At 47.7% G+C, this 23,715-nt stretch overlaps 3 protein-coding genes across 3 annotated transcripts; 1 reads left to right on the top strand and 2 right to left on the bottom strand.

The window, feature by feature from the left end:
- Positions 1–1,789: 1,789 nt before the first annotated feature.
- Positions 1,790–6,180, bottom strand: LOC116223100 (E3 ubiquitin-protein ligase Midline-1-like). Its single transcript, XM_031578562.2, has 6 exons — positions 5,357–6,180; positions 4,607–4,702; positions 4,166–4,399; positions 3,754–3,770; positions 3,010–3,146; positions 1,790–2,388 (listed from the first exon to the last, which is right to left on the bottom strand). The coding sequence occupies exons 1-6, from the start codon at positions 6,011–6,013 to the stop codon at positions 1,790–1,792; spliced, it is 1,740 nt and encodes a 579-aa protein (XP_031434422.2). The 5' UTR covers positions 6,014–6,180.
- Positions 6,181–6,825: 645 nt separating this feature from the next.
- LOC105897409 (adipocyte plasma membrane associated protein) lies at positions 6,826–16,047 on the top strand. Its single transcript, XM_012824339.3, has 9 exons — positions 6,826–7,139; positions 7,331–7,447; positions 9,106–9,221; positions 10,047–10,139; positions 10,611–10,727; positions 11,029–11,203; positions 12,272–12,406; positions 14,353–14,545; positions 14,885–16,047. Exons 1-9 carry the CDS (start codon positions 7,051–7,053, stop codon positions 15,092–15,094), a joined length of 1,245 nt encoding a protein of 414 aa, XP_012679793.1. The 5' UTR covers positions 6,826–7,050; the 3' UTR covers positions 15,095–16,047.
- Positions 16,048–18,762: 2,715 nt separating this feature from the next.
- LOC105897412 (cystatin-2) lies at positions 18,763–23,170 on the bottom strand. Its single transcript, XM_012824342.3, has 4 exons — positions 22,901–23,170; positions 22,421–22,584; positions 21,371–21,490; positions 18,763–19,286 (listed from the first exon to the last, which is right to left on the bottom strand). Exons 1-4 carry the CDS (start codon positions 22,953–22,955, stop codon positions 19,137–19,139), a joined length of 489 nt encoding a protein of 162 aa, XP_012679796.1. The 5' UTR covers positions 22,956–23,170; the 3' UTR covers positions 18,763–19,136.
- Positions 23,171–23,715: the final 545 nt, after the last annotated feature.

Genomic DNA, 23,715 nt, shown 5'->3' with positions numbered 1-23,715 from the left:
ATTACTCAACATGGTGTTGGCACACTGCATCTCATGTGCAGGTACATTCACCTTCAGTCATATACAAAGGATTTTATCCAGAGTGACTTACTACACGTGCACACAGATGAAGGGTTTTATCCAGAGTGACTTACGCGTGAGCCACACGTGCACACAGATGAAGGGTTTTATCCAGAATGACTTATGCGTGAGCCACACGTGCACACTAACCAAAGTGCCACGAGAAATACGAGTTTTGTAGGACTATATGTGCCATATAAGGAAGTGACTTACGTGCCATATAAGTTAGTGACTTACGTGCCATATAAGGAAGTGATTTACGTGCCATATAAGAATGTGACTTACATGCGATATAACGAAGCGACTTACGTGCCAAATAAGGAAGTGACTTACGTGCCATATAACGAAGCGACTTACGTGCCATATAAGGAAGTGACTTACGTGCCATATAACGAAGCGACTTACGTGCCATATAAGGAAGTGACTTACATGCGATATAACGAAGCGACTTACGTGCCATATAAGGAAGTGACTTACGTGCCATATAACGAAGCGACTTACGTGCCATATAAGGAAGTGACTTACATGCGATATAACGAAGCGACTTACGTGCCATATAAGGAAGTGACTTACGTGCCATATAACGAAGCGACTTATGTGCCATATAAGGAAGCGACTTACGTGCCATATAAGGAAGCGACTTACGTGCCATATAAGGTGTGCCATATCAGGAATAGGGAAGCGAAGAGGAAACAAGAGGGACTTGCGTGTGAAACTCAGTAGATGGCGAGAGCAGGGGGTGCAGCCTGATTCGTTTGGGTGGGCTCTGTCACCCAGGAGAGGGCTGTTTTGGGGGTACTCTGAACCCCTGCCTCGCGTTTAATGAATCCAATTAATTTGTGGTCATATTCTGCTGATCATCACGTGCACTCTTCCAAAAGCTAACTAGCCTATGGGAGAAGTTTGTGCTAAACAGGAACAATCAGATGTTAGATTTGACACGGGACCCATGGATCCCAGAAATACCCTAGTGGAGCTGACACAAATACCTCTCGACACACACACACACACACACACACACACACCCACGCATTCATTAAACAGAGGGCCTTATCTCTCCCCTTAGCAACATCCATATTGTTGATTCAGTAAACATAATTATATCTCCCTTTCATTGCACTTCCCTGTGTGTGTGTGTGTGTGTGTGTGTGTGTGTGTGTGTGTGTGTGTGTGTGTGTGTGTGTGTGTGTGTGTGTGTGTGTAAACATAATTATATCTCTCTCTTTCATTGCCACAACACTCCACTGAGCCGGACTGGAAAGAAAGGCACCATTGTTTCTTATGTAGAATTGAATCAGTTTATTTTGGGTCTGATATCTAAGCAAGCTAAAACCTCTAAGGCTTTCACAATCCACAGCTGGAATCCATTAAAACATAGAAGGATACGGAGCAGTTTAACACACATTATGACCTATTTCAAGGTTTCATACTGTTTCCATTTTAACCCACGTCAGAATCAAACTGTATTATAATCACCCCTTTAAAGATGCATTGCCGTAAATCATCCTCCCTTGACAAACCCAAGAGCTATATCTACTACCCCGATTAATTCACTTTGCCCAGTTTCACGTGTGGTGTGTGTGTGTGTGTGTGTGTGTGTGTGTGTGTGTGTGTGTGTGTGTGTGTGTGTGTTTAGTGACATGGAAAGGTTTAGAGGGTGTGTGTGTGTGTGTGTGTTTAGTGAGATGGTAAAGGATGAGAGGATATGTGTGTGTATGTGTGTGTGTGTTTAGAGAGATGGTAAAGGATGAGAGGATGTGTGTGTGTGTGTGTTTTTAGTGAGATGGTACAGAACGAGAGGGTGTGTGTTGTGCTCCCCAAACGAGATGCACGGGTTCAGCGTGGGAACCACCGCGTCCCTCAGCTCCACACTGAACCTCTGCAGGAGGGAGAGCGTGTCGGCGTCATAGAAACACACCGCCCCCTGCTGGAAGTCCACCAGCACACCAACCTTCCTGATTCTCCTCTCCACCACCAGAGGGCTCTCCTGAGCACCGTGGGCGATGAGGTACTGGCCATTCCCGTGGTAGATGTAACAGAAGACCTTATTCAAGTCCGCGGCGGCGCTGTCCGCACCCTGGAGCCCATTTACCGCGGCCGCGTGTGAGAGGCCGATCAGCCAGTAGGGCTTCTCCCACACCAGCACCTCCCAGTAGTGCCGGCCGCTGGTGAACGCCTCCGAGGCCAGAGCGGTGTACTGGGAGTGGACGGAGTCCAAGTCGCCGTCCTGCTGGAGGGGCAGCTTGCTCCAGCGCACCTCCCTACGGTCCTCAGACACCTCCAGCTTTGGGTGGGCCTGCTGCGGGTCCAGAGTGAGGGCCTGCAGGTCTGAGGAGAGGAGAGGAGAGGAGAGGAGAGGAGAGGGGGGCTGATCTGATCACGACACTCGTGTCTGTAGGGTGTGTGTGTGTGTGTGTGTGTGTGTGGTGTGTGTGGTTGTGTGTGGTGTGTGTGGTTGTGTGGGGTGTGTGTGGTTGTGTGTGGTGTGTGTGGTTGTGTGTGGTGTATGTGGTTGTGTGTGGTGTGTGTGGTTGTGTGTGGTTATGTGTGGTTGTGTGTGGTGTGTGTGGTTGTGTGTGGTGTGTGTGGTGTGTATGGTTATGTGTGGTTGTGTGTGGTGTATGTGGTTGTGTGTGGTGTGTGTGGTGTGTATGGTTATGTGTGGTTGTGTGTGGTGTGTGTGGTTGTGTGTGGTGTGTGTGGTGTGTATGGTTATGTGTGGTTGTGTGTGGTGTATGTGGTTGTGTGTGGTGTGTGTGGTTGTGTGTGGTGTGTGTGGTTGTCTGGGGTGTATGTGGTTGTGTGTGGTGTGTGTGGTTGTGTGTGGTGTATGTGGTTGTGTGTGGTGTGTGTGGTTGTGTGTGGTGTATGTGGTTGTGTATGGTTATGTGTGGTTGTGTGTGGTGTATGTGGTTGTGTGTGGTGTGTGTGGTGTGTTTTCATGCTTACCTGACCACATGCGTGGGAAGCAGGTTGACAGGGTGTTAAACAGGTCATCCACCAACCTCTCCACCGTGGGCATCTTCCCTGGGGGGGCGCAGCCGTCTGTCTCCACCTCAGGCACGGTGGGGGGGTCCAGCACGGACCTGTAGTCACACACAGCCCACACCAGCTCTCAACACACAACTACCACATACCTTCACTTCATTACAGATCATCAGATTTGACCAAGTCCATTTTTGCATTGCTAGAACAAATAGGTTCTTCACCCGTTTATAAATAGGAGAACTATTTCATTCCAAATCCTCTTCATTTCTCAGTTATGCCTATAAGAATACTGGGCCCCATTTTTTGCAAGACCATTTCAGGAAGAACTGTGCAAAAAGATCATTCATTTCTGCTACACATGTAGGGTCATTTGGGATGCATTTCCTAAAACTCCAGCGCTGTTCTGACCTTGTTAAAGCTGACTTCCTGCATAGACTACAAAGCCTCAGATAGCAGCTTCCTGTGCAAAGCCCTGGCGCTAAGGGCGGTTCTACTTTATGCTGCGTTATTGAAGAGGCGATTTACGACCCGGCCTTCCTGCCCTGCCTCAGAAGCTGAGTGTGTTGCGATCACGTGATGATGAGTGTGTTATGATGAGTGTGTTGTGATGACGTGATGATGAGCGTGTTGTGATGACGTGATGATGAGCGGTTTTTGATCACGTGATAATGAGCGTGTCGTGTGTGAGTGAGACCTGTCACTCACCCCGGCGTAGTGAGATGCTGTGAAAGAGAAGAAGAAAAGGCATCAGCTGAGCCCAGACGCAGACCATAATAATAATATAATAATATAATAATATAATATTCACCCTCTATCTGGGGACACACTGTGAGAGCCTGCAGGTTACTATGACAACTCAAAACACTGTACCAGTACCACTGTACACATCATGAATATAGAATTTAATGACAGCGCCATCACATCAGGTGAATATTGAAGTCTATTTTCAACAGTATCATATGGAGAATGTCAACACCATTTTCAACAGTATCATATGGAGAATGTCAACACCATTTTCAACAATATCATATGGAGAATGCCAGTCAAGTGTGTGTTGAAATTACAATTTATACTGCATGACCAGTTTTGGCTTTTTCTTAGTTTGTTAGTGTGGTACCTGTAGCAGCTTCAGGTGGTTGTCCTCCTGGACGAGAGCCGCCCTGGTCTCCCTGAGAGTGTCTGTGTCTCTGAGGTGTCTCTGCAGCTGCTCTCTCCTGCACTGGAGCCAGTGACTGCAGTAGAGCTGCTCAGTGTCCAGCACGTCTAGCATCAGACGCTCGTCCTCCTCGATCAGAGCTCTTATCTGAGAGTAGCGGTGCTGGACCCGCAGCTTACACGCCTCTATGGAGCTCTGAGAGAGGGGGTCATTTAAAAGAGAGGTAGAGAAGTGGAGAGATACAAATTCTTTTTGCTGCACTACTTATACGGAAGTTTATAAAAGCAACAGAACGCATATTTGTATCCAAGCTACCTCTCGTATTGCAATTTTGCAATTTATTTCTTGAATTTGAATGTTTTTGTATGTTGTCCAATGTTACTGTTGTTATCGTGCACCTACCTGTGTCTCTGAGAAAAGCAGCTCCACTTCCTTCAAGGTGTTCTCAACCCTCAGTCTGGTCTCCAGCAGGACACTCTCAGTGGACTCCAGCTTCCTCTGTGGACACGCCAGAGACACAGAGACACTCTCAGTGGACACACCAGAGACACAGAGACACTCTCAGTGGACACACCAGAGACACAGAGACACTCTCAGTGGCCTCCAGCCTCCTCTGTGGACACACTAGAGACACGGAGACTCAGCCTTCACTCTCTTTCAGTTGTCTCTGAGCAGACAGGGGGTATAGAGAGGAATGCCGACCCCTTTCACTGAAGCCCACAGAGCAATACACACTGCCTGGATCTGTCAGTCCGCTTCTACATGCTATCAGTTTCCCAAATCTGTAAATTATTGTTGTTATTGTTTGTGTTTTTAGTCAAGCCCATGGTTCTGAGAGTGAATACCTTATCTATCCCTTATGTATGCAGCCCACAAGCATCCTACTATTAGTTCTATTAGATCTTTTGCCACATGAAAAACTCTCCACAGCTAACCCTATAGCTGAACCCCTAACATAACCCTATAGCTGAACCCCTAACATAACCCAATAGCTGAACCCCTAACATAACTCTATGGCTGAAAGAATCCACAAAAGCCTTCAACAAAAGGTTCTGAACAGGACTTGTAAGGGCTCTTCAAGGCAAGCCAAATTACCTTTTTATCTCTGAGACACAAATGTAAACCCCTCCATCCCGACAAGCCTCATCTCACCTTGAGGTCAGAGGTCGCCTCCTGCAGAGACACCACCCCGTGACCCCGGTGGGCGCCCACAGCGGCACACAGCGCGCACGCGGCCACCTGCTCGTCGATGCAGTAGAGGCGCAGCTCCTCGCCATGCTGCTGGCAGCGGTACGGCAGCAGGTCGCCCGCCGGCTCCACCAGGGTGTGCGCCCTCAGCGCCTCCTTCCGCTGGTGCGCCAGAGCGTGTGCCGAGCACAGCGCCGCGTCGCACGTCACGCAGCTCCGCACCGCCACAGACACACGCTCGATGCAGTGGTCACACGTCAGCACCGCGAGACCCTGACCCGACAGAGCCGTGACCTGATGACCCAGATCAGCCGGAGTGGACAGCCCGTTCCAGCCCGGCCCGCTCTGGTCCTGTCTGCTCTCCTCTTGGACCAGTCTCTGCAGGCTGGGGTTCGCCTGCAGCTGGAGGTCCGGAGAAAGGAGGACCTGGCATTCTGGACAGAACAGGTGACCTGGCACAGGCGTGGTGATGCCTATCTGAGTGCCCGCCTCGTCTCCGTCCTCGTTCCACACCGCCCAGATGCACGCGCGGCAGAAGTTGTGCCCGCACGGGAGCACCACGGGGTCCGAGAACACGTCGGCACAGATGGGGCAGCTTAAGGTACCCTCCGCGTTCTCCATCCTTCCGCAAGCCCAGAAACCACTGTGCCCAGGGTGGCCTGACTCCCATAGACATGAATGTTTAACAGCCTGCAGCCCTGATCAGGTGTCCCACTCTTTGTTGTTCCCCTACACGTGGATCACCTTACCCCAGGCTGAGAGTGAGTGCTAAACAGGGCAGGTCAGTGTGTAAGCATACACGTCTTATTAACCCTTAAAACACTGTATTCACTATTCAGTCTCATTTTTGGCCGGCCAAAAGCCTCCAGATGTATGTGATTTGATGTGATTTTGGATTTAAAGGAAGAGGGAAGACAATATTTCCAAATGTGTCTGTATCTTAATTATTTTCAGTTCAGTTTCCAGCTGTTGTTGGTGTCTTTGTTTACATTTTTGTTTTCATTCTAAGGGCCTTAAAGGTGAAGGAATGGAATTGACAGGAGAGATGCATTGAATGCACTGGACTATATGAATACAGGAGATGCATGAGTGTTAAGACAAGAGGCATTTCTATTTCTCACTAAACAAAACAGCATATATTCCAAGTCAAAGATTATAGTAATCACATGACAGACGTTTCAAAAGATCCCATAGTGTTGGTCATTGATGGAAAAAACAACTCACCTTGATGTTATCTCCATCAGACGCAAGCATATTGGGGGGTGGGGGGGCTCTTTGGCTTCCAGTGTGGGGCACAGTGTGCGGTTTGCAAAGGGAACTAGATAGTCATTCATTCTACATCAGCAATAGACCGTCTAAAATTCCTCAAATTATTTCGATTCGAATTAACTTGAATTCCTTTCCACTGGGTGGCAGTAACGTACCCGGAGATATATTCATTGACAGTTGAAGAAGAAACCAGAATCTGTCCTGTAAACGCTGGAATCCTGTGGCATAATGCAATAGCGTTAATGTTTTACGAAAAAGAGGTATTGACTATTTGAAACGCCAGCAGCAATGTTGAGGCAGAGATCTGTCTGATCTACGAACGAATCATTTTCATGAACTGGTAACGGCAGTGCGAAAATTCATACAGAAATAAGTGAAAGCTCTGCAAAATGAATGAGCCGGAGGGACTGCGGTTCAGGCGACTAAACCGACCTCAAATCATTACGGACTCCCAAGAACCTCGATACAAGGGCACAAGGTAGGGTTGGAATGTTGTTGCGTGGTGCTGAATATTAGCATGGCAGGTGTTTCAGGGAAGACGTACGCAGGCGAAAGTAAAAGGGCTGCTGTATGTTTTTTCATAATCCAGGTCAAGCCTCTGTCTGTCGTGACATAACGCAGCAGCGCATTGTGCTTGAGATTAACGTTATATTCTGTTTTCGTTCACAGCACATACAGCGGGAAGGTTTTCCGAGTGACGCTAATCTGTGTGGGGGGATTTCTCGTACTTCCACTGCTGGTGGTCATCCTGATTCTGGAGTCTCCGATCCACCCCGAGGTCTTCAGGTATGCGGTGACGGATGTTTAAAGCAGCTCTGCTAGGTCCTGAGTAGCTTGCTACTCGAGTCCCCGCTGTGCTGTCAACACCTGTAGGCGAGAGACAGCGTCCCCTTCTCGCTGCATGCACCTGCGTCCCCTGAAAGATTTATCGGGAAAAACACGAATTCAGTGCGCCATGGAATACCCGCAGCTATCGAGCTAGCCGTGCTTTCGCATGTGGATTCACAGATGGTTGCATACATAACAATAATGGAAACAGTTTCGTGAGGCGTATCACGGTAGATAGTGAGAATTTTAAAGGACATATTCACAGGGCACCTGAATATTCGGAATAAGCTTATTTCATCAAGTGAAATTTTTCAAGTGTGTGCATACATGCTTAGATCAGCTGTGTGCAGCCTGTTTGATGTCTTGTCCAAAAGCTGACACTGGTGGATTTGTACCAGAGCGTAGTTGGATGCAGCCCATACTCCCCTACAGAGTGTAGTGTGTTCTCTCACTGCTCTGTGTCAGAAGGGGGGTGTTGTCTCTCTATGGCCCGTGTCAGCTGCAGAGTAAAGTGTGTGTTGTCACACACTGGGCTGTGTTTGTGTATCACATGACCCTTGAGCTCCTGAATGACTGGCAGCTGTGTGTCCTGGAGTCATGCACACATTCCTTCTCTCCCCCAGTCTGCATTCTTTTTTAGGACTTCATCTGATTTATTGGGCTCTCTCTCAATCTCTCATCTTTGTCTCTCCTCTCATCTCTGTCTCTCCTCTCATCTGATACTCTCATCTCATCTCTGTTCTGGCCCAGACCCCCCCCCCCTCCCCCTCCCCCCGCTCCGTGGTCTGTCTGCAGGTCATTAGACTGCGTTTGCTGCTGCTGTGTCAGACATTAATGATTTACTCAGGGGACTTCGCTACATGAGTACTGCACTGCACTGCACCTTCACACCCATCCACGTGAGCCCCACCTCGGGCACGGGCACGGGCACGGGCACGGGCACGGCACAGATCCGGTAGGGGTCTGCCAGCTGCGCCACCTCGGGCACGGGCACGGCCCAGATCCGGTAGGGGTCCGCCAGCTGCACTGCATCAGGGTCCGATCTGATCTAGAGTCCCTTCAGGGACAGCTGGTCCACCGACACCAGGTGTTATAGAAAAATATAAAAAAAATATGCTCACCACTATATGTTTGACTTTATGATGTCCCTTTGTAACGCTTAATGGAGACCATGGCTGTTGGATAAATCTGATTGGTTGGTGTCATGCCTGATCTAGAATGGATTAAAGATGGTAGGTCAGTGTGCTTCCTGTGTTTTATGTATTTTTTCTCCCTCTGCTCTGTGCCTCTCTCCATCTCTCCCTCTCTCTCCATCTACATCTCTCCATCTCCCTCTCTCTCCATCTACATCTCTCCATCTCTCTCTCTCCATCTCCCTCTCCTCCCTCTCTCTCTCCCTCCATCTCTCCCTCTTCTCCCTCTCTCTCCATCTCTTCCTCTCTCTCCATCTACATCTTTCCATCTCCCCCTCCATCTCTCTCTCCCTCTCTCTCCATCTCTCCCTCTCTCCATCTCCCCCTCCATCTCTCTCTCTCTCCATCCCCCTCTCCCCCCTTTCTCTCCCTCTCTCTCCATCTCTCTCTCTATCCCTCTCTCCCTCTCTCTCTGTCTGTCAGCCTGAGTGAGCCTCCTGAGTTGACTGGCTGTTATGAGCCCAACCTGAAGCTGCGAGAGGCACAGCGCCTGTATCAGGACCAGCTGGTCGGACCGGAGTCCATCGCCAACATTGGAGGTCAGTGTGTGCTGCACGCCAGCAGGGGGCGGCACACGTCACCCAGTGTGTGTGTGTGTGTGCGTGTGTGTGAGGGAAAGGAGAGAGAGTGAGAGCCTGTGTGTGTTTGAGTGTGAGAGACCAGTGAGTTTTTGTGTGTGGATAGGCATGTTTGTGCGCAGGCAATCATGCTCATGTGGGGGGTTGTCTGTCTGTCTGTCTGTCTGTCTGTCTGCCTACCTGTCTGTCTGTCTGTCTGTCTGTCTGTCTGTCTGTCTGTCTGTCCGTACTTGGTTATCTGTATGTGCATTTTTGTGTCTGTAGTCTGGTTTGGCTAGACTGTGGGTGAAAGTGTTAGGAATAATATCAGTTTATGACCCCGCCGTTCAGAATGGATTACCTCATACTGTGATTAATATTTAAATGAATTAATATTCATTTTGCTGTTAAAACCCATTATGTGCTTTGGTGTATTGATTTCTAAAAAGATTAAAAAAGAGACATTCATTCTGTTTTTCCAGTTTCATTTAAAGGAAATGTCCATTTTGTTTCATCTACTTAGCGTAATAACATTTTCTGTGCCCAAGAGATTAGATAGTGTATCATGGTTATGAATGTGACATATCAGGGATATTAGGATTGGCTTTTGTATGGCAATAAAAAACAACTTAGCCCCCCCCCTCTCTCACAATTTCTCCCTCTCTCCCAATGTCTTCCTCTCTCTCTCTCTCTCTCTCTCTCCAAAATTCTCTCTCTCTCCCAATTTCTCTCTCTCTCTCCCCCTCTCCCTCTTTCACTCTCTCTCTGCATCTCTGTATCTTTTTGTGTGTCTCTCTCTGTCTGTAGATGTGCTGTACACGGGCACTGCTGATGGGAAGATCCTGAAGCTGGATGGCAAAAGTGTTAGTGTATTGGCCAGGCTTGGCAGGCCTCCCTGTGGTAAGACACTTATATGAACACAAAAAGAAAAAACTCCCTCCCTTCCCCACTAAACACACCCTGCAACTTGAAGGCAGACATTAGTAGCAAAGGAACTCAGCCCCCCCCACGACACACACTACAGCCCTCCGACACCCACCACAGCCCCCCCTCCAAACCCACCCCCCCACGACATGCACCACAGCCCTCCAACACACACCATACATTGCCCCCAACTCTGTGTTGCTTCACCTGCTGCAGTGAACATTGAAAGCCAAATCTGAACAGACAGACAGACATGAAAGGCAGCTTTCAGACCCATCTGGCCCTCATCCGGCGCTCATCTGGCCCACATGTGGGCACAGCCACCAGCAGACGCATCAGTCACAGCAAAGACACACCGGCCTTTATGACAGCACTAGGGCCATTGCATCAAATATCAGATACCTCTTCTGTCGTAGACATGATTTGTCAACCTTCCAAAACCCTCAGGTTCCCATGACGACGAGCCGACCTGTGGGCGACCTCTCGGCATTCGCGTGGGGCCCAACGGCACGCTGTTCGTGGCTGACGCCTACCTTGGGTTGTTCGAGGTTAACCCCGTCACAGGTAAGATACCCAGATGCCCCGACCAGAAAACAACATTTGTAGTTACTTGTTTAGCAGTTACTACAGCTCAGTCGTTCATTTGGTTCCTGTGCCTTCCAACCACAGCGGCTTGCAGCTCTTGCATGCTCTCTGAAAAGACCATGTCTTTGGTGTGGTTCGCACCATGTTGTACCAGTTGAACCACAGCAGCACAACATTTGAACACTGGAATTTTGACTCCCATGGCATCCAGGAAACTCACGTCGTAAAGTATAAATCACCTGTCCAACCCTCCCCTCCCCTCTCCCCCGCCCTCCTCCAGGTCACGTGACCACGCTTGTGCATGCGAGTCAGATGGTGGCCGGGCAGCGGCTCTCCTTCATTAACGACCTGGACGTGACGCAGGACGGCAGGAAGGTGTTCTTCACCGACTCCTCCAGCAGGTGGCAGCGTAGAGACTACCTGCAGCTCATCATGGAGGCCACTGCAGATGGACGGTGAGACACAGGAGAGGACAGGCGCAGTCACAGGGCCTCTGATAGGACACTCTTTAGTAGAACCTGATAGATCACTCTTTAGTAGAACCTGATAGATCACTCTTCAGTAGAACCTGATAGAACGCTGTTCAGTAGAACCTGATAGAACACTGTTCAGTAGAACCTGATAGGACACTCTTCAGTAGAACCTGATAGAACTCTTCAGTAGAACCTGATAGAAAACTCTTCAGTAGAACCTGATAGAACACTCTTCAGTAGAACCTGATAGAAAACTCTTCAGTAGAACCTGATAGAACACTCTTCAGTAGAACCTGATAGAACACTGTTCAGTAGAACCTGATAGGACACTCTTCAGTAGTACTCAGCAGGCTACTGGAAGGCTTCTCCGTAGTGATCATAAGGCCGCAGAGTACACTCTAGTAATAATAAGTAACAATAATAACTCACCACAGAAGCCTTTTCAAGAGTAATAATATGGCTTACTTTAATATGGCTACCTCCTAGAGTAGTTGTCAGTAGTAATCATATGGGTGTTTATAGAGCACTTCTTCACATGGTGCCAACAACATCTGTTCCACACCCCACTTGCTCTTGTGCACCATGGCTTAAATACTAGTAATAAGGCCACTTGGTCTCTGGAGGACTTTTCAATAGTAGTCTCAAGGGTAAACATTGTAAGTAGTGCTTTTTAAATGGAGGAGACCCTTCACAGGGCTTCAGCAGTATTAACATGGGGACCAGATGTGTGGAGGGCTTTCACGTCCTAGAAGGCACTCGTGTGTGTGTGCGCTTGAAGATAAAGTGCTTTCAAGATGAACGCAGATGACCAGCAGATAAACAAGCCTCCAGCAAACTGTTGGGGATGATTTAAAACAATGGGCTTGATGCAAAGAGGGCTCAGAGCACCAGTATTTGGTATTTGGTGCTGATTATCTCACATTTACTTAATAATCTGTATGAAGCATCTAAATTGTGTCCGTGTGTGTCCCCGTGTGTGTCTATGTGTCTCCGTGTGTGTGTCTGTGTGTGTGTCTGTGTGTGTGTGTCTCTGTGTGTGTCTGTGTGTAGTGTTCTGGAGTATGACACGCTCACCAAGCAGGTGTCTGTGATGATGGAGGGCCTGCGTTTCCCTAATGGCATCCAGCTGCTCCCAGACGAGGAGTCTGTGCTCGTCACCGAGACAACCATGGCAAGGATCCGCAGGTCAGATTCAACCTCTCACTTTTACCCTATGACCTCTGAACCCTGCACAGATAACAGCAGGGTGCAGACAACCATGGCCAGGACCTGCAGATCATGCTCAGCACCATAACCTTTACACTTTCACCTCTGACCTTTTCAATGGTGGACCTGAGCTGTCCCTGTGAGCCTGTCAGACACGTGTGTCACGTGTGTGTCACTGTCACTGAAAAACCTCAGAACCCTTCAAAAGCTGCTTCCCTCCTCCGCCCTTTACGTGGTGGCTTGTCTTTTTCTAATCATCACAAGGACAAGCCAGTGAGTGAGTCTGCCGTTTCAAAAACACATTAAAGGTGTGAGTCTGCTGTTTTAGAAACACATTAAAGGCATCACTGAGCCAGTATGAGTTTGCTGTTTCAGAAACACATTAAATGTGTGAGTCTGCTGTTTCAAAAACACATTAAAGGTGTGAGTCTGCTGTTTTAGAAACACATTAAAGGAATCACTGAGCCAGTATGAGTTTGCTTTTTCAGAAACACATTAAAGGCATCGCTGAGCCGTAAATATCTGCAGCGTTTTAGATGTGCATTTAAGAATAATGAAATGTTACTGTCAGCCGCCTGTGTTTGGAATGTGTTAGTTTGGTCGTCGGTAAACTAACAGGAAAGAAGAAAATGGGGACACACTTATGCATACTCACACACAAGCACACACTCACTCACACACACACACACACACACACACACACGCACACACACACACACTTATACATACTCACACACACACACACTTACTCACACGCTTATGAATACTCGTGCACACACACACAAACACACACACACAGTTTTGTGTTTTCTTATAAATACCAGCTTCCTGTATAATTAGAAAGCCTTTGACAGTACAAAGTGTGTGTTTGTCATACCAGTAAAGCTCGTTAGAGAAGAGAGAGAGCGAAAGAGAGATGAGTGAAAGAGAGAGAGAGATGAGTGAGACGTGAAAATGTTCTGGAGGTTCAGGGAGCATAAATGAAGGTTGCAGTCGTGGACACCAAGTAACACATTAAGTAGCACATTAAAACAGAGTGGCAGAGATAAATGGCGTGTCCTTTCGGTTTCCCCCCGGCAACAGGCAAGCAGAGACGAAGGATCCCCCTCCAGCATTCCTCTCGATTTCTGAAAGGAAATAAGGCGTGCGCGTGTGTGTGTGTGTGTGTGTGTGTGTGTGTGTGTGTGTGTGGTGCTTCAATGTCTTGGCTGTGATTTGGTTTATGGTTTAATCTCTTTTTCTCTCACTCTGTCTGTCTCTCTCTCTCTCACTTTTCTCGCTCTCTGAAAAGAAATGAGCATGAGATGAGATGAGATGCATTGATATGGTACTTGAGCACCCTGGCTATGATTTGATTTGACTACACCAGTGTAATACAGACCTGGTGGAGCCACAGTGAGGTTCAGGTGATGGACGTTAGCAGTCAAGATTAATCAATTTAAGGTCGCCCCAGCAGACGGCAGGGGAAGCTGGGCACCCCCTCTTACACCCCCCTTCTCTCATGCCCCCTAGGGGTCCGAGGGCACCCCTGAACCTGTCAGCCTCTGCCTGCTTCACTCATGGACACGCATCTGGAACTAAGCTGTGGTGTCTGGCATCCTGCAGAGTGCACGTGTCAGGACTGAAGTAGCTGATTGGCTCTTCTGGTCTGAGCTGTGGTGTCTGGTATCTTGCAGAGTGCACGTGTCAGGACTGAAGTAGCTTATTGGCTCTTCTGGTCTGAGCTGTGGTGTCTGGCATCTTGCAGAGTGCGCGTGTCAGGACTGAAGTAGCTGATTGGCTCTTCTGGTCTGAGCTGTGGTGTCTGATTGGCTCTTCTGGTCTGGCATCTTTCAGGGTGCACGTGTCAGGACTGAAGTAGCTGATTGGCTCTTCTGGTCTGAGCTGTGGTGTCTGATTGGCTCTTCTGGTCTGGCATCTTGCAGGGTGCACGTGTCAGGGCTGAACAAAGGAGGAATGGACACCTTCATCGACAACCTGCCTGGTTTCCCTGACAACATCCGTCGCGGCTCCTCAGGGGGGTACTGGGTGGCCATGTCTGCCGTGAGGCCCAACCCCGGCTTCTCCATGCTCGACTTCCTGTCCCAGAGGCCCTGGCTCAAGAAGCTCATCTTCAAGGTTGGCCATCAAGCATGAATCACCATCAGGAAACTATGATGAATTATGTGCATGTTTGAGACTGGCAGGGAGACTTGTTGTTTGTGTGTGTGTGTGTAAGAGAGACTGGCAGGTAGTCTTGTTATGCGTGTGTGTCTGTGTGTGTGTGTGTGTGAGACTGGCAGTTAGATTTGTTATGTGTTTGTGTGTGTGTGTGCATTCTGTTTTAGTCAATATTGTTCACGATGATGTTTTAAAAGCTCTCTATCGGCATCATGTCTTCTCCCCCAACACACACACCCCCACACATACACACACACACACACACTCACACTCCTCTCTCTCCGCTTCTCCCTGCAGATCTTCAGCCATGACGTGCTGCTGAAGTTTGTCCCGCGCTACAGCCTGGTCCTGGAGCTGCACGAGAGCGGCGTGTGTGTGCAGAGTCTCCACGACCCGCACGGCGAGGTGGCCGCCTACATCAGCGAGGCCCACGAGCACGACGGGCAGCTCTACCTGGGCTCCTTCCGCTCCCCCTTCCTGTGCAGACTGGACCTCAGCAAGGTGTGAGGGATGGCGAGGCCGCTGAGCCGAGCTGAACCGGGCTGAACCGGGCCCTACTGGGCCAAACGCCAGAGGGAGCCCCGAGGGACCTGTGGGTGTGTGTGTGCATGTTGGTTGTTTTAGTTTAGCTTTTACACAGCCTCTGATTATGGCTTATAAGAGCCAAGAGAGAGAACTGTCTCACTAGTCAATTCTTTTGAATTGGCACAGACCCATATACACACACACACACACACACACACACACACAATCTACATACACACACAATCTACATACACACACAATCTACATACACTTGCGCTCTTAACCTAAGGCAGCATAGTGTTATCTGAGATGTCGTTGAAACGCATCATGCAATATATAAACCTGCCGATAAGCTAGAGCCATACCGGCGTCATACTTAAGCCTGGTGGGCGTTTGACTAGAGGGGTCTTTGGATCAACACTATTGACGCTTGTGGTGATGTCATAGAGTTGTGAGAAGAAACAGAAAGGTCTTGTGCTTGTATTTCCTGCCCTGTACTGACTCACTGCTAGCTACATCCTGTTCTTAATTAAGGCCACGCTAGGCTTGTCCCTGCTAAAAGAGGACGTATGACCGCTGCAGCTAAAATCAGAACGTCAGAACATTCTAGATCACCACCACGCTCTGCAAACGCCTTCTACTGTGGTGCTGCATTACAGTAGGATTCTAGATCTTTTTAAATCACTACTAGCTTCTAAATTGCAAAAGCCTTCATTTTGACTGCACATGTAGTGATATTAATAGACCACTTATGAAGATACTACATCGTAGCAGTTGTCCTGGGCTAAAATATAAAACTGTATTAAGTTGTTATGTAATCATAGAGACTCCTATGCTTTATTTGTCCTTTTGCATCAGTACCAGTTTTATAATGGAATGCAATGATGTTGTGCAGCAAGATGTGGGTTCATGTTGAGTTTGGGGGGGGGGGGGGGGGCACAGAAGATATTCTAAAGCATTGGTGGGGGGGTACAGAAGATTTTCTAAAGCACTGCAAAAGAAGCAATAGGAAGCACAACTGGCACCCATATCAAACCCAGCTCAAATCGCTCAGATCCCTTTTTTTTTTCTTCTAGTCATAACATGTATCTAACCCAGGGCCGGTGAACACTGATGGTTTAAACCGGTAGGCCGAGACCAGGATTGGGCCTAGATTTAGGGTCAACCAAATTCTTATGGAACTTTGCACCTTGAGGGAATAATGGCGGTTTTGGTTCAGGACCTAGCTTCCCCCTCCTTGTCCAGGAACGCTGTTCTGCATGTTGGCATTCTGTGTGTCTCGTGTAAGACTGCTGTCTGCGACGTACTTCCTTGCCATAATTCTTTGCCTGACTGGAGGTCAGTCTGTGAGTGCTAACAGGAAAGCAGACTCCGATCTCCTCCATGACGTGCCATGCCTGGATTACTTTTAAAGAGATTTATTTAATCGTTTTTTTTTCCCTTCCCACCTTGTGAGAGCAAACCTCGTCCTTTGCCTCTGCACTTTCAGTTGCGTTGATCTGCACAGAGACGGCATGTCGCCTTTCCTCGCCGGCTGAAAATAGATGAGTCGCTTCTTCCCGATTCCCCTCCCAACGCAATCACTGGGAAAGGCAAAGCGCTCTTCATTACTGTCGCTACACAATACCAGAGCTGCGACTGACTTTACATAAAACACCCAGCTGTGCGAGACACAGAGGCGACAGGGTCATTTTTAGGTGTTGATATTTGTTCTGGTGTACTAGCTGTCTCTGTTCATGCCAGCATTGAATTGTGTTCAAACAACAAATGTGTGTGTGTTAGGTTGAGTGTTTCGTTTTTCAATTCAGCTCTTAACTCTTGTGATGTCTTGTTCTTGTACAAACTGAAAACTGCTGTGGTTAATAAACCGCAATGCTTTACCATTTCTCAGTGTCTCTCTACATCCTTCCTCTCATCAGATGAGTCATCCTAGGTTTCCACGACCCTTTAGACACACAGCAGATTTGAATTGCCTTTTGTGGATGATAATTGCTCATCAGTTGAATATGCTGCATATATCCATCACGGTGTGGCATAGAGAGCCTGGCAGCAGCAGCAGCAGCAGCAGCAGCATCTCACCGAGTAGAAGGGCATAGAGCCACTTCATTCTTCAATAGCCTCTGAGATGTTTCTGCATGAAGCCATGTAATCATCGCACTTTGCCCCAACTGGCATTCAACAACAAATAACCGACACACGTATGAGCACGAGGCATATGCCCCATTTATCAAGTCATTATATCATATATGTACTTGAAAAGAGTCCGAGGTCCAAGAAGGCTTCATGAAATTATTAAATAGAGACCCTGGCTACTGTTCTCTCAAAGGCCCCAGATTGCATTGCTTCAGCCATGTGGGATCAGTCTATGGGCTGACGTCCTCCTGCTAATTCATTACTTTACTGACTGAACAAGGCAGCCGGAGATGCATAAAACAGATTTCTTTCTGTATCTTCTAAGAATAAATTCAGAAGGCTTTATAATATGTCAGTCTCTTCTAGAGGTAAACTCACAAAAAGACAGCAAAGGACCCTTCAAACACACAGCACCTAAAGAAGACCCACACTGTCAAGTGTGTCGCTGCGCTGTGCTCTTAAAGGGCATTTCAAGCAGCAATCTAACCTCTCACTGGATGGATTTCTCTTTAGGCCTCCTCAGAAGCAAAGAGGACCTAAAGGAGAGCCAGCTGTTGATGCTACGTTCCGGTGCTTCTACAATGCGCTCCCCCTCTACACGCGCTCTCTTCATCTCCCAAAGCTCCTGCATTATTTAGTCCCTGCACCACGGCCCATTACGTTCGCGATCAGTGTCCTCACAATTCACCATTTTTTTTTCCTTTTTTTTTTTAAAACAGCCTCAACACCCCCAAGGGGAGGAAATGAACAGCTGACTGGAGAAAGAGCCTCGCTGAGGGGCTAGAGGGGGGGGGTCACTCACAGAGTCCAGAGCCTAAAGGATTCCCTGGTTGTCCTCAGAGCTGTATTCTGGTCATACTCAACTAGATGTGCCACTTTGTGAGATCCTGCCCCCCCCCCCCCCCCCCCCCCCCACACACACTCTACCCCAACTTCTGTCTGTGCCATACTTAACTCGGATGTGCAACTTTGTGAGATCCCCCACACACACACACACACACACACACCCACCCACCCACACACACACACTCCACCCCAACTTCTGTCTGTGCCATACTCAACTCAGATCTGCCCGTGTGTGAGAGCCACCCCTTCCTGGTGCAGGGACTGAGGGCTCATGCTGAACACTAAAACGCTTTCAGACATTCAGAAGTGTAACAGTGTAATCTTCCAACAGCACAGTTAAACAGACAGGCTTTCACACTACTCCTCATGCCTCCAGCATTGCACCAGGCAGAAAGACAAACAAACAAATACAAAAGACTGAAGCAAAAAAAAAAAAAGACACAGATACAAACAGTGCAGACTACAAATTGCACCTGTCTGAAAGTCTGTGTGTGTGTGTGTGTGTGTGTGTGTGTGCGTGTACTAAGGAGCTGTCTGAAAGTCTTTGTGTGTGTGTGTGTGTGTGTGTGTGTGTGCGTGCGTGCGTGTGGTACCTCTGTACTAAGGAGCTGTCTGAAAGTGTTTGTGTGCTGTGGCTAGCCATGCAGAGACAAGCAGACGTATTCATCCAATACAATTCATCCCTTTATTGAGTACCAACACACACCCTTACATTCACAGCAAAAACACTGAGATGGTCTACCATGTCATACTGACTGTGTGGTTCTGTGGGTTTGGATATTGAGCGTCAGCGATCAGTAACGATGTGGGGTAAGAGTTGGTGTGGTTCTGTGTGTTTGGATTCTTAGCGTCAGTCATCAGTAACGATGTGGGGTAAGGGTTGGTGTTGGTGTTGGGCTGTGTGTTTGGATACTGAGCGTCAGTCATCAGTAACGATGTGAGGTAAGGGTTGGTGTTGGGCTGTGTGTTTGGATACTGAGCGTCAGTCATCAGTAACGATGTGAGGTAAGGGTTGGTGTTGGGCTGTGTGTTTGGATACTGAGCGTCAGTCATCAGTAAAGATGTGGGGTAAGGGTTGGTGTTGGGCAGGGTGAGGGAAAGGTGGAAGCTCGTCTGACGGGAGGCAGAAGAAGTAGGTGGTTGTCATCTTTTTAAGCCAAGGCATAGACCACACTTGGAAGTTGCAAAGGAAGGTCTGAAAAAGAGACACACATACAACATTGTCAGATATCTATACAAAAACACATGAAGGATTCATTCACTCATTCGTTCCCACACTAGGTCAGTGGCTAAATATTTTCCCAGGCATTAGATCTGAACACTGACACACTCAGGAACCAGCAGGCATCATTCACACACTCACTAACAGGCATCATTCACACACACACTAACACAAACAGGCATCATTCACACACACACTAACACAAACAGGCATCATTCACACACTCACCTACACAAACAGGCATCATTCACACACACACACACTCACAAACAGGCTTCATTCATTCACACACACTCACTAACTAACACAAACAGGCATCATTCACACACTCACAAACAGGCATAATTCACACACTCACAAACACAAACAGGCATCATTCACACACTCACTCACAAACACAAACAGGCATCATTCACACACTCACTCACAAACACAAACAGGCATCATTCACACACTCACTAACTAACACAAACAGGTTTCATTCACACACTCACCTACACAAACAGGCATCATTCACACACTCACTAACTAACACAAACAGGCATCATTCACACACTCACCTACACAAACAGGCATCATTCACTCACTAACTAACTAACACAAACAGGCTTCATTCACACACTCACCTACACAAACAGGCATCATTCACACACTCACTAACTAACACAAACAGGCATCATTCACACACTCACTAACTAACACAAACAGGCTTCATTCACACACTCACCTACACAAACAGGCATCATTCACACACTCACTAACTAACACGAACAGGCATCATTCACTCACTAACACAAACAGGCATCATTCACACACTCACTAACTAACACAAACAGGCATCATTCACACACTCACTAACACAAACAGGCTTCATTCACACACTCACAAACACAAACAGGCATCATTCACACACACTCACTAACTAACACAAACAGGCATCATTCACACACTCACTAACTAACACAAACAGGCACCATTCACACACACACTCACTAACACAAACAGGCATCATTCACACACTCACTAACTAACACAAACAGGCATCATTCACACACTCACTCACTAACACAAACAGGCTTCATTCACACACTCACTAACACAAACACAAACAGGCTTCATTCACACACTCACAAACACAAACAGGCATCATTCACACACTCACAAACACAAACAGGCATCATTCACACACTCACTAACTAACACAAACAGGCATCATTCACACACTCACTAACTAACACAAACAGGCACCATTCACACACACACTCACTAACACAAACAGGCATCATTCACACACACACTCACTAACACAAACAAGAAGTAAAACCCAAGCAGTTAACACACTGCAACAGCATGCATTAGCACTGTGACCACTCAGGAGATGCTGGAACACGTAGGCAGAGATACAACACCAAATCTACAGGGAGCTCGCACAATCATCAAAACAAAGCCAAACCACTAGACTCAGGCTTGCAGACAGTGTGCAACAGCTCACACAATCACCAAAACAATCAACCAATCACTTCATCTTTTCCGCTCTCACTAATCATCATCATCTGTATCAGTTCCATTTCCTGCCATCATAACGCTGTCTCTCACTGCCCCTCACTCTCAGCAGCCATGTTGCCATGGCTTCAAAGGTGCGGATGGACATGGGTCTCCTCCAGCAGCCATGTTGCCATGGCTTCAAGGGTGCGGATGGACATGGGTCTCCTCCAGCAGCCATGTTGCCATGGCTTCAAGGGTGCGGATGGACACAGGCCTCCTCCAGCAGCCATGTTGTCATGGCTTCAAGGGTGCGGATGGACACGGGTTTCCTCCAGCAGCCATGTTGCCATGGACACGGGTCTCCTCCTGTCAGGTCTCTGACCCACCTCCTGTAGATGGCCCTGGGTAAACGGATGCATGCAGTTCTACCTGGGTCTCCTCCCAATCAGAGGCCTTTGAGGGACTCTCTACCTGCTGCAGGTCACTCTGCCCCCCCCCCCCCTCCCCCCTCACAACTCACCTGCTGCAGCGGCACCCCCACGACTCACTCCCCCCCTCATCCCATGACTCACTTGCTGCAGCTGTCCCTGGGGCTGGAACCTGCAGCTGGCCAGGTCAGTGTCCTTGCTCGACTTCCGGCACATGGTGCGGGAGATCTCCACCTTCAGATGATATAAAATCCCCTTCACGATCTGCCAGGGCACAAGAATGGGTCATGGTGATTCCGCTTTGGATAGTACTGTCCACCAAAAGGGATTTGGATTCACAGGTCTGTACAGAGCACTTAAATTAAAAATAATGGCAAAAGCGTCTGACTATACTCTCTGTTCAGCCATGCTAGTCCAGGCCATCAGGTAACCTTTATGGTCTGCTCTTCCTCAGGTTCAAATCCTCAAGCATTCATTTGAGATAACTGCTGTTCCCTAGAGTCTCCGTAGCAGTTCTCACTTGCTCTACGAGCTGCTTTAGCAGATACTACACAGCACATCACATGTGCAGCCAGTATGTAGTAAGTATCTGTGTTTTTCTCATCTACACGGCTACTGCCAAGACAAAGTAATACACCTTATCAGAACTTTACAAAGCATCCTAATGCTCTTTGTGAGATTATGACATGTCCTTAAGACTACTGTTGTGTCCGAAATACAACTTAACCCTTTGTGTTCCATACCAATCAAGCGATCCAGGTGTCAATAATTAGTCCTGCCAGCAGGGTCGTAGGCTCAACCTTCAATTCAAAGAAAATCAAACTAATGCACAAATGGCTCCTACACTAAGTCTCAAACTTCTAAACAAGAGTCAGGAGGCTGGATGTGTAGATCTGAAGTTGATTGCTGTTGTCCCGTCCAGCAATGGAGGTGGTTCATGAAGCATCTTGGTGTGTGTGCTGAGCAGGATGTTTTAAAGGCCCCTACTCCTCCTATAATTGTGTGTGTGTGTGTGTGTGTGTGTGGCAGGTGGTTGCCCTGGCCAATCAGGATAAGTTTCACTTTTGTCTTTTCATCTAACATCACTCAATCTAGGTGTGACCACTCCTGCTTCACACACTGAACTGCTCCATGTTTACAGATAAAAAAAACACTACACTACTAACAGTGGTTAGTGTGTCTCCCATCTCCTACCTGTCTCTGGGCACTGTCTACAGCTGAGGCTTTGAACAGGAATGCGTCGTTGGATTGGTTGTTAAAGGTGTTGGTTCCTGATAACACGGCCTTCTTAACCCCAGGATCATTCTTGCTGATGTTATGAAGAGCTCCTGGTCCTGGTCCCTTAACTGGAACTTTATCTACGAGAGAAAACATGGGCTTTACGACATTTCAGCACAAAAAACAATTAGACATTTCAGCAATACTCATGTTACTAAGCAAAAAAATGAAAACTGAAAGTAGATAATTTCATTGCTTTGGCAGGCAGGGGTTTGGAAAGCATCAAACCTCGGTAGCCTAAACTACATGTGAGGTCTTTCTGTCCGATCAGTGCACAGCAAAAACACATTCATACATACAGAAACACTTTCACACACCATAGAAACACACACTTGTTCTAGCCTACCAGACACCAAAGGAAACTAAAAACAACGTTGAAACCTTGCCGTGACTTACCCAATGAACATGAAGCAGCACAGATGCACAGAAAGAGCAGATAACATGCCTCCATGTTTCAGGACGGCTTCTCTCAACTGCTAGACGGTTTCCTGTGTGTCAACACTTAAAACCACCCAGTTAGTTAGTGTTGCAAGGCTGGCTTGCAGAGTCGGTTAGCCCACCGCGTCGTTAGAATATTAGGCTTTTTAACAACCAGCGTCTGAACGAACTGAAATATTTTCCATCATCTGGGTAGCATGCACCACAGGCCTATGTCCGAGCATAGTCATACCTTTACTTTATCGTGAGTCATTTTAGATATGCATCGAATAGGCTGCTTGGCTTCCTCAGATTTTTTTGTCTATCTTTTTATTTATGATACTGAACAGCCTTTTCATGGTTTTCAAAACCAGAAATCGGTTTTATGTCTATGAAATTAACCACCACGAAGGCACTCTTCCAAAAACACAACATAGGTTTTTTCAAATGAGACACTTTGAAGGCAGGAGGGGGACAGTAGACCACATCCTGTGCGAGTGAGTTGTAAGAGACCACAAACCTTTTGCAACTTATAACTCGTCTCTCATTTGGCGGTCCATTAGGAAAATAGCCTATGTTTATGTCGAAAACGCTGATGATATCCTACACGGTGGAACAATTAACCACACACTAAGTTATGTGCTTATGTTTGGGATATTTTGCTAAATTGTCTTAAAATATGTCCATAGATAATTTGTAGCATCATCAGTTCACCACTATAGAAACTACTGTTCGCAACCGGCAGGGGGCCTCACGACACTTTGTTTAGGTCGTATGATTTCATGCGCTCTGGT

Source organism: Clupea harengus, chromosome 13 (assembly GCF_900700415.2).
Source record: "Clupea harengus chromosome 13, Ch_v2.0.2, whole genome shotgun sequence".
NCBI classification, from domain to species: domain Eukaryota; kingdom Metazoa; phylum Chordata; class Actinopteri; order Clupeiformes; family Clupeidae; genus Clupea; species Clupea harengus.
Note: the sequence above shows the minus strand (reverse complement) of the source record. Positions and strands in the feature narration are given on the sequence as shown.